General features: G+C 33.2%; 1 protein-coding gene across 1 annotated transcript in view; it reads right to left on the reverse strand.

Moving 5' to 3' along the window:
* 5-HT2B (5-hydroxytryptamine receptor 2B) overlaps positions 1-11307 on the reverse strand; it is a 284462-nt gene extending 273155 nt beyond the window's left edge. The window contains exon 1 of the mRNA XM_085951604.1: positions 11022-11307. Within this exon, the coding sequence (XP_085807730.1) occupies positions 11022-11307 (286 nt within the window). The remainder of the gene's footprint in view (positions 1-11021) is intronic.
* Positions 11308-11885: the final 578 nt, after the last annotated feature.

An 11885-nucleotide genomic window follows, 5' to 3' on the forward strand; every position in this document is an offset into this window, starting at 1 on the left:
AATCGATTTTTAACTAACTTCCCGACTAGCTAGACATTTGAAACTTTTAAAATATGTCAGAATATAATGCCAATGCATTTTTTTGATACTTTTAGCCATCTTTAAGTGGAATTGAATTCATATGCAGTTAATTCTGTTTTGTATGAAACGTTATTTCGACACCTCTGTCGAGAGAAAAAGCAAATGATGCTCAAGAAAATACTCCAAGACATGGAATGTCAAAGAAAAAACAATGATCCCAGAAAAATTTACAAGACTCTTCGAAATCTAACGACATCCTATCAACCCAGATTAAACTCCTGTAAGGATAGTGAAGGACAAATGCTGATCGAAAAGGAGGACATTATGGAAAGATGGAAAGGCTATTGCACAACACTTTTAAATCGGGCTTATAGTAATGGTCATGAGGAAACAGAAGAAGTATTATACCACACTGCTGAGAAATTTATTGATGAGCCTACTCTGCTTGAAGTAAGAAGAGCATTACGAACGCTGAAAAACAATAAAGCACCTGGAACCGACAGGATAACAGCCGAGCTGATAAAGAGTGGTGGCCCAACACTGGAAGCAAATATCCACAAGATAATTCTCAATATTTGGGAAAAAAAATTCTACCTGAGGAATGGAAGATGGGTATAATCGTGCCTATTCTGAAATAGGGAGACAAAACAATGTGCAATAACTACAGAGGGACCACAATTCTAAACACAGCTTATAAAGTTTTCTCATCTGTATTATATAGCAGGTTAATGATCTGTGGTGAGGAAATCCTGGGAGAATACCAATGCGACTTTCGACCAAATAGATCCACCATAGATCACATTCATCTCATGAGGCAAACTATGGAAAAAGCGCACGAATACAACCTTACACTCCACCACCTGTTTATTGATTTTAAACAAGCTTTCGACAGCGTGAATAGGGATAAGATGCTGCAAAGCCTAAAAATACTGAGAATTCCCTTAAAACTAGTAAGGCTAATAAAAACCACACTGACGGATACTCAAGCAGTTGTCAGTGTGCAAAATGAGCAAACTGAAAGCTTCAAAATCAAATCAGGTGTGAGACAAGGGGATGCGCTATCCACTATGGTATTTAACCTTGTGGTGGAATCCATCGCTCGTGAAACCAACATAAGAGGATGGGTAGATAACAATACAACGCAGATGTGCGCTTATGCTGACGACATAGTAATTACAAGCAGATCCAAACAGAGGAAGATCGACCATGGTGGCACTATGAAAATAAAAGCAGAAAACGCTGGGCTGCAAATAAACCAGTAAAAAACTAAGTATATGGTCAGCACACGCGATCAGGTACCGCTGCAGAATATAGACATAAGACAGCATGCATATGAAGGGGTGGATAAGTTCACGTATCTCGGATCCAGCCTAAATACCCAAAATAAGACAGCAGAGGAGATAAAAATCTGCCTTATCTCCGGGAATAAATGCTGGCATGCCTGCAAGCAACTGATGGGGTCGAAAATTCTAGGCCGAAGAAGTAAACTTCTAATTTATAAAACAATTATAAGGCAAGTGGTCACTTATGGCTGTAAGACTTGGTGCTTAACTCAAAACGAGGAAAACAAATTAGCTGTCTTCGAGCGCAAAATACTAAATTAAACTAATAAAAGCATCATCATCATCCAAACTTTAAAATTATATAATATATTCACAAGGTAATTGTTTTATTATAATTTATACTGTTCTACGCTATACTAATTATTCATTATGACACGCCACCTAATAGGATCTCATTTATTTTTAAACATCATCACAAAACCAAAATATCTAAAGCAACTTGTTATAGTAATATTTAAATGTGTTTTCATAGTATTATGTATGAATGAATATTATTATTACACAAAGTGTAAAAGCATATTCTTTCCGCGCCAAGAGAAAGATAAATATTTTATTTTCCGAAAACAAACGCGCGATAATAGTGTTGTCTGTGCTTCAAGATAAATCTAAGTAAACATGCCTGTGATTGAAGCAAGTCATGGCGCGTCAGCAACAGTTAACTAGCATGCCAGTAGCCAAATATTGTAGACGTTTATAATAAATCTTACCATCCAACCAACCCTGTACCAAATACTTATTATTCATATTTAAATTGGTTTCTCACTATTATATAATAATATCATAACGTATGCGTAATTTTTAATGAATTTCATTTATTCTTACCGGCACCAAGGATGGCAAACGTCCAAATGCCTCTGTGTTCAATTGTGGTGGCAAAAAATCAATCACCATCGGGGGCGCGACAATCCGGTGTAGGTCCTGGCCTCCTCCAACAGCGCCCTCCACCTGTCCCTATCCAGTGTGGCTGATTTCCAATTCGGTACCCCCAGAATACGGCAGTCACTGGCAGCTCCGTCCAACCAGCGAATCTTTGGCCTCGCTCTTCTTCTATGTCCTATTGGATTGCTGGACATCACTCTCTTTGCCAGTTCATTGTCATTCATACCTCTAGCCATTGTAGTCTCCCAATCTTAATTGATTGAACTGCGCTGCAATCTTGGTACAGCCCGTAGAGGTCAGCATTATATCTTCTTCTCCAATTGGTGCCATCCCTGATCGGTTCATATATACGGCGGAGAATTTTTCTTTCAAACATGTTCAGGGCTCGTTCAATTCGCAGAATCAATGTCCAGGTTTCCGATACGTAGGTGAGCACTAGTTTTACAACTGTCTTGTAAAGAGTGCTTTTAGTTCGGCGAGATAGTATCAATTCTGTTGATTTTAATATTCTATCTGATTGAATTAAAAAGAAAAGCTATATATTGACCTATACAATATAGTAATATTATAACGTAATAACGACACTGGAGCTAAATCACATCGAATAAAAAAACAACTACTATATTTATACGTAGCAGGGTGGGGTCAAATACTGGACTAAAATTTACAGAAATCCTGAAGCCACCTAGTAACCAAGATACCTTTTGTAAACCAAAAAATAATACCAGGTGGCCGAACCACCTTTTAACGTTCTCATATGTATGTCTTCTCCCTGTTTCCCACTCTCTCATACATTTACGTATATGTTCTGTCCTAGGGGCGGCAGGTTATATGAAAGTATGGTGAAGCAGGCAAATATGGTGAGGCATGCTGATAATCAATTTGCGGCAAAATTTCCACGTTAACATTATATTATATGGGTACGTTATAATGACCAAAGTAAATCCTCCGTGATACCCTGATTTTTTTTTATCACGTCGTCATTTCTCGTAAGTTGTTGGCTATTGTTGGCCTGTTTCATTCAGTTGTATGAGAAAACCGATCCTTTGCCCCTCTTTTTTTTAATACCTCTATGGTTTTATTTCTCGTAAATCTGTCAATACAAACCACCACTTTGTGGAGGCCCATATGATCCTATCGGGATCGGACATGGTCAAAAAAAATGGTTCTGTCTTACTGTCTTTTATTCTGGAGTTTCAGACTCAATTATTTGTCTTTAAGTTACTGCATCACCCCGGAAAATTAGTAGTTTACTGACTTTAGCTGAAGACGCCATCCTTTAACTCGTTTATTCGTCAAACGGTGATGCCTAACTGATGGTTTTTCCTCATCTATAATGCTTGATTGGCTATGAATGCTGCTCTGCTAAGTAAAAAGACAGTATTTTTGGATTTAGTGAAATGCTAACTCAAGTATTAAACTATATTTAGAGATATTGTCAAAACAATCCAATAATTTTACATACTCGTAATACCTATAAGAGAAAATATAGTTTAAAATTTGGGTTCTCATTTCACTAAAATCAAAAAAACTATTTTTTTTACTTAGCAGGGCAGTATATGGACTAGGTCGTATATTACTCAACATTAAATCTTCTAAATAACACACTAATTTGTCGATACTCCAATCACTCGATATGCTACTCGTATTACGGCATTGTAAGCATTTGTCAAACTATTATGAGAGTATTATTTGTTTTCTTTCATGACCCGATTAAAATAAAGGATTTCTAATTTTAGAATTTGCGTTTATACGTGTATGTTTAATACGCATTCTTCCTGTCTCACAATTTATAAACAAAGATAAAACTGTATGTCTTAAAAGAAATATCATATGATAAGAAAGATCCACTAATGACGGTTTTATCTTTCTCTTAGTTTGGTCGGTTACCTGTGATATTAAGTTTGATTTGAATATACTAATTATATAAAAAATTTGTATCGCTTGCGAATGCTGAACAAAGAAAAATGCATACTGTCTTTTCTAGTAAAACACTAAAGATGAAACAACATTTGATTTCTACTACTGTATGTATGATTGTCCTAGTACCTACTTTTTCATTTACATAATATTGTGTATCTTACAACAAGCATTTTTTAAAATGCTAAATACAATATATATATTTATTTCTGGCACAACTTTTACAGGTATATATAAAACAGTTTCTCTCTTTTCATATATTTTCATGAGTATTATAACGTTATTTATTTCTTTGAAAGATATATTTTTATAATGCAAGGAGATGCATTGCTTTGTCGGCCGATGCATTTGCGTGGATGCATTTCATACAAAACAATATGCGCTTGCCTCCCCACTCCATTTATCAAAACAGTATCGGTTAGTGAGATGTGAAATATGTGCATTGAAATTTACGTCGAAAAGCAAATCGGTTACTTTTAAATCCAAATATATCCATTGCTTTCAAAAATGCTAGGTCACTTTAATATACATACAGTGGAAGGAAACGTATTATTTCGGAAATATTAATATACAATACAATGAGAAGTTTCAATCAAATATAAATATATTATATATTTTTGTTTAACTCCAAAGGTTTTAAAATTTAATTCATTATACATATAATTTAAAAAAGCTTTAAAAACATACATAATAGAAGAATCCTTGACTAAGCTAAGATCTTGGCTGAAACGCTATATAATGCTTTTATGTTAATTTAAACCCGACCTGGTTAACGGCCCACATGCTCAGCGTAGGTCAAAATGGAGCTTTTATGGTATTTTTAAAACATAACCCTGGACATTCCTTAAACGTTGTAGATAATCTATTTATATAATTTTGAAGCCTCATTATCTTTTATATTTATTTTAAATATTTGATGAATGCATAAAGTATTTTTATTACATAGAATAGTATTCTTTTAAACCTCTCGCTCTAATGTTTTAGAATATAGTACATCCATGTGCAGTGGTGTTAAAATTATTTAGATTTATTAATTTTTAAACGCATTTACAAAACCATTAGTAAAATTAATGTTGAAATTATATTATAGTGACATATTTACGATAAAAAATTATGTTTTATAATCTTTTTGATCCCAAATTTCACAAGAAGTAGGCATTTTATTATTCAAAAATGGGCACGATTAACATATTTAAAGATAATTCTAAAGATACTGATTATAAACTATGTCTTTGATCATTCAAATGTGATAAACGTCCTACGAATAATGTTTGCTTAATAATAATTATTGACCTAAGAATAAGGTAGTATTTTTTTGAAATACGTCATTTTTATTGGCATTTTCCCGTAGCTCAGCTGCAACATATGGCCGTAGCCATAAATTGACAAACGATAAATCGTCACTGTTCTGGCAGAAGACACTAATTCGAAAAAATTACATATTGAGATAGTTATACCAAAATGTTCCTTATTTCAAACTTTGCCGTCTGGAAACTTTCTTAATAAATAAACAGTCCTTATTTTCAAGTCATCTTTTTTACGATTACTTAATAAACTCACATGATAGACCATTTCAAACATTTTAACAACTTCAAAGTTAAATTACTCAAAACTAGTATTCTCCAGTTAGTGTGTTCTGCCAGAACAGAAATGAAATGAAGTAATAAGTAAGATTATGTTAACAAGCGTGTTTTAACATACAGCGTTATGCTCTGAAAATAGCATAAAAGCTCCATTTTGACCTACGCTGAGCATGTGGGCCCTTAAAGAATATTTCAATTATTTTTCGCTTCTTCATCAACCTTATGGCTGACGATCGAGTCCACCCTGAAATGTGATTATCTTCTGAGCGGTGAAGACTTCCACTTCTTACGGCTCCCTTCTTCTTTAAAGGCACAGTGAAAGCTCTCCAAGTAAGTTCTTTCACATGTTCTACCCAAAATCACTAGTATCTCCATGTTATTCAGTCTACGCCAAATAATATTGCAAGAATGCGTCTTGGTAACATTGGAGAGAGCCGTTCCCTTTATCTGAAGTCTCTAAGTATCCATTAATCTGTAGTCCATTACTTAACTTAAGGTGCTGGCCTTTTATCTGGGGGATCCGGGCTCATTCCAGGTGAAGTCATAATATATTTATGTGATTTTCTGAAATTGTGTATATTTTGATATTATTTATATATTATACTTTTTTTAACTAACTGTTATTATGGCTCATGGCCTGTTATTAGTAAAGCTTAAAGAATATAGGTATGTAAATATTATTAAATTAATTAATTAACTGGTTCATTTTGTGTTCTTTTGAAGAAATACGAAGCATTTGGCGCCAATACTATATTTAAACTCTTTCAATTTCGATAACGTAAAACCTTAATTACAATTTCTCAAGTGTTTATCACAATTAATTAGTTCTCTACAAATTCTCAGAATGTTGTTGTGTTAAGGCTATACCTCAGTTGAGGCATGGTCTAAGAAGATCGTGGCTAGGCGATGTGCGGATTGCGGGTCGCGGGTGCAAATGACGCATGCAAATATAATTTGTCATCTAAATCCAACATGCGTCCATTTATTGTTCTGTTTATTGTTCTATTAGTAACAAAAATAATATATTCATTGACATGTTTTCTTTTTCAAGTAAATGGGTAACGTTTTTAGTCATCTTTACACGACTTAAGAATTAATACCCCCGTCGCCATCAGGAAACAAATTCATACCTCAACGTTCGCTCTCAGACTGCCAGCAAGTCCAAAATTTCGTCGCACCTATAGTTAAAAATTATTTGCCGTTTAACTGAAGTATCGTCTTAATAATAATAAGAACTTAAACTCTGCGCATAGAAGTGAAAAATTCGAGTTCTGGGTTATCTTGTTTTTACTGCAAAACTAACTATGTAAACTGAATACACACAAAGCCTCCCTTCACTCACACTCCATAATGAAAGACTCTTGAGCATCATCACATAAAGTCCAGCAAAGAGGTTATGTCAAGTAGATATATGGCGACAAAGTATATTCGACTGAAAATACTCACCGTCTTATTTATAATATTTTATTTATATTTAAATACTTCAAAATATACAGAATTATTTAATTAATACTGTATAATTTTGTTTCTGGCAATAGGGTGTCAAAATAATAAAGACAACAATGAAGGAAACAGATTTGAATGAACATTCCCAGCTAGTCAAAGTATTGTCACATTGTTTGCACTGCATTTTCACATTTTCGCGAGACCGTAAATTGCTTTACGGCGCGGAAAATCCTGTGGAAATGGGAAAATAAGTCATTCGCATATTTATGCCCTTTTAAAATTGTCGAAACAGTAAACTTTAATAGCACCTATGCATGGCGAAAATATTACTATACCACGGAAAATTGCAGAAAGCTGAATGCTGATATTTTTAATATTACTTATATTAATTAACTATTTTTTTTATTCAACGAATAATTCATAAGATTTAAGAATGTAATATTCTAATTATTGAACATACTTGCATAATATTGTATATTAAATAATAAATTATGCATATTCAATAATTAGAATGTTACAATTCTTATATCTTGTGAATTATTCGTTGAATAAAAAATGGTTAATCAATAATTATTAGCAGGTTCAAGTATGTTCTTGGAGTTATCCGTGACATCGGGTAGTAATTAACCAACCTTGATTTAAAATACACAGGCCGATTGCTAATAGTAGCTCAATTTGTAAAACGCTTCAGTGAGTATTTATAGCCATTAGTAAGAATTTATCGCAATTAAGTATGACTCCTTTCGTATAGTGTTCTATGTGCATGGGTACGATACCCAAGAGATGTTGGTTTGATTCATATGTCTCTTACTGTCTTCCTTTTTTCAAACAGTTATTTCTATTGGTTATAATATATTTTCTCAGAAATGTTTTCAAAATTATGTATGCTTATTAGTTATTTTATTTGGCCTTATAACATATTATCGAATTTAGTGCATATTATGTTGCATGTATTATTATTTAATAACAATTTTGCGGTCTTGTTGTAGAGAGACGAGACCGCTGTAGGTGGAGACCAGGAGTTGCGATGAAAAGTCGACATTAATGGTTACTCCGATGGATGGAGGTGCGAGTTTTTTTGCAGCCTAAACACTCGGCATAAGAGTATGTTTCAAGAGTTATATTACAAGAGTTATGATACTGTTCCGAGGTCCAAGACTCGGTAGAAGAGATGCTTTGCGGAGTGATACAGAGACCGAAATACTGACACAGTCTGTGAAGTTATGATAAAAGTGATCTTTCCAGTCATTTATGATCTGATATTGATTGATGGACGCACTATTAAATACATCAAATAAATATTAGAAAATTTCTTCTTAACTGTAAGGTGGTATAATAATATACTACAAAACCCTTGCGCAAGTGCAGTATTAAACCAGTGATTAGAAAATTTGTGTATACCTGCTCAAGAGTCAAACAAACTACCTATTAACATTTTATTAAATATACTACTTGCAGTTAATGCAACAGATACCTCTATTTTAAAAGTAGTTCACGTTTCTACCATCGCCACGAGAGGTGCCCTGGTTTGTAGAGTCTCCTTTGACGAGGAATGAGCTTAATTTAATACTGAGGCTAAGAACAGGGCACACAATGGGCAAAAGATTTTATGTCCTAATGGGAAGAAGCAAATCGAAACTCTGCGATGAATGTCATGTTTTAGAGGACATTGTACATATAGCACTACAATGCCCTAAATATGAACTTCACAGAGTACAGCTGCAAATTGCGGATATCTATGAGAATGTCGACGAATTGAAGGGTGTCCTGGCGGTGAGTAAGACGGAAAAGCTAGGCAAAATTGTAAAGTTATTTAACAGAATAGGAGTAAGGACCTGATCGACGGATCCCCTTCTAGAAGAGAAGAGGCGATATGACAGCGAGTCGCAGTCAAAGCCTCGGTAAAATCACAAAAAAAAGTAGTTCACGTATAGTGATTTAAAATTCACTAAATATTTGGACCCGTCACCATCACTGACTCCTGGCTTAAATTATACATAGAATTTCTCTATAGTGTTTGTAAAATTGAGTAATTATAATATTTAACTATGCATTAACTACTCCACTCTAAGCTTAGTCACTTCAGAGTGCAAGTAAGCCTTCAAACTAATTTCGGTTCGCAGCAAGTCGAGTTCCGGAATTAATTTTACGAAATATTTGCATTATTAATAAATTAATATACCGTATCTAGGGTTGTTTTTAATTTGTAATGGTTTTATTATTTTGTTAAAGCTTTAAATAGTATTTCATAGTTTTACATAATATTATATTATTGAAGTTTGCAATTATTTTTTTGAATTAAAAATGATATTATATAATATTGGTATGTGGCGAAGACTCAATACCACATGATTATTTAAGGACATCAGTTGCACTGTCGATAATCTCCACTTTTCACTATTATTCGATATTTATAGAGTAAGTATTAAGTATTAAATGTATAAACTAATGACAAATTTAAATGTATTTATAAATTCAAAATAGTTGCCTTTTGACGTACTTAACGGCCCACATGCTCAGCGTATGTCAAAATGGAGCTTTTGTGGAATTTTCAGAGCATAACCCTGGCGATTCCTTAAATATTGTAGATAATATAGATATATAATAATAAGATATATAATTTTGTAGCCTTATTATCCTTTATATTTATTTTAAATATTTGATGACTGCATAAAGTATTTTTATTACATAAAATAGAATTCTTTTAAACCTCTCGCTCCAATGTTTTAGAATATAGTCATATTTCAGTACGTCGATGTAAAGTGGTGTTAAGATTTTTTAGATTCATTAATTTTTAAACGCATTTATAAAACCGTTAGTAAAATTAATGTTAACATTATATAGTGACATATTTACGTTAAAAAATATATTTTATAATCTTTTTGATCCCAAATTTGACAGGAATTAGGTATTTTATTATTCAAAAATGGGTACGATTAACACATTTGAAGATAATTCTAAAGATATTGATTATAAAATGCTATATCTTTGAGCATTCAAATGTGATAAACATCCTACGAATAATGTTTGCTTTATAATAATTATTGATCTAAGAATAAGGTAGTATTTTTTTGAAATACGCCATTTATATTGGCATTTCCCAGTGGCTAAGCTACAACATACGGCCGTAGCCATAAATTGACAAACGATAAATGAAGATGGGAGTAAGATCATGGTAACGCGCGTGTTTGAACATGTATCTAACCGAAAAAAAATATTTTTTTAAAAACTTGTCGAAAATACCATAAAAGCTCCACTTTGACATACGCTGAGCATGTGGGCCCTTAACTACGTACATAATAGATAATATTTTATCTAAATTATTTATTCTGTCGTTTTGTTTAGTTAAAACAACCTCCTCCAAAATAACGTATTTGATACAATTCAGCGTGAATCATCATACAAATAGATGAAGTAGTCAGATATTAGTACAGTTAAAACAAATCTCATTATAACCCAAACCCCACTATAATAAATTACTAAGTATATTGGATGGTTCCTAAGTACCTCGATATATTAATTTCTCTGAAATATTACACAAAGAACAATACAGGAACGGAAACAAAAATGGAACGATTTCCGGAATTCGATGGATGCAAATTTGATTCCCGTGCGGTACCTACTATATTTTTTATAGATCTTTTGATATTTTTCCGAATAAGTTATATATAAAAATAATTGGTAAATGTCAATAAGTACATTCAAATCTATAATATAAAGATCGCGATCTATAATCATATTGAAAATATGTACATTATTACACATGTTTTATGTAATAACATTTAAAAAAATACATTTATCAATAAAATGACAATAAAATAAAACTCACCTCTAACGAGAGTCAGTATCCCGAGCGGCATCACCAGAACAGCAACCATGAGGTCCGTCACAGCAAGCGACATCAAGAAATAGTTGGTGACATTCTGCAGTCTCCTCTCCCAGCATATGGCCAAACACACCAATATATTCCCTGCGGCCGTTGCAAGAACAAGAAGCAAGGCCAGCAGAGCCCACCAGTTGTCCAAACCTTCTTCTTCTAAACCATTACCAGCACCATAGGTTGGAGTAACCTTCAACCAGTCACCATTTGCTCCACTACCGTTCCATACATCCATTGTAGCATTTTTAAGCTCATACGACCAATTATAGTACAAGAACGTACTATTTTCTGTCCAAGAATTTGTGGACAAAACACCCAACACACCAATGTCGTTTTTCGCTTCTTTAACAAAAACACTTTCACTTAGTTCATTATTGTCTTCAATTTGACTATCAATATAGTCTTTTACGTCATATTCATCAACAAAATCTACACTTGGATCTTTGATGCTTTCAAAAACGTCACTTATATTTTTTTGTTTGAAGTGGTTTAGCCCGGAATGCCTCACTCGATGTGGCAAGCCGAAATCTTTGTTCAAACTACCATCACTTGTGTTTAAATGCACCATTGTTTACTTCGAAAACGGCTTTGAAGTTATTTTTAAATATTTTTTCACGTGGACTACTTGTTGAAACATAATTCATGTCTGTTACTATTGATTTATTTCGAATTCACTGAAAATAGAATAAGGCATTGTTGACAAACTGTGAAGTATTATTGATTGACATTATGTAATATCTTGAATTTCGTATGAGTGTGTTTTATGTATAAAAATGCCGTGAAAAAAAATGTTTATATTATTATGTTAAATAA

The sequence above is a fragment of the Rhyacophila brunnea genome, unplaced genomic scaffold (genome assembly GCF_057557595.1).
Source record: "Rhyacophila brunnea isolate RB1 unplaced genomic scaffold, BYU_Rbru_1.0 scaffold_24, whole genome shotgun sequence".
Taxonomy (NCBI): Eukaryota; Metazoa; Arthropoda; class Insecta; order Trichoptera; family Rhyacophilidae; genus Rhyacophila; species Rhyacophila brunnea.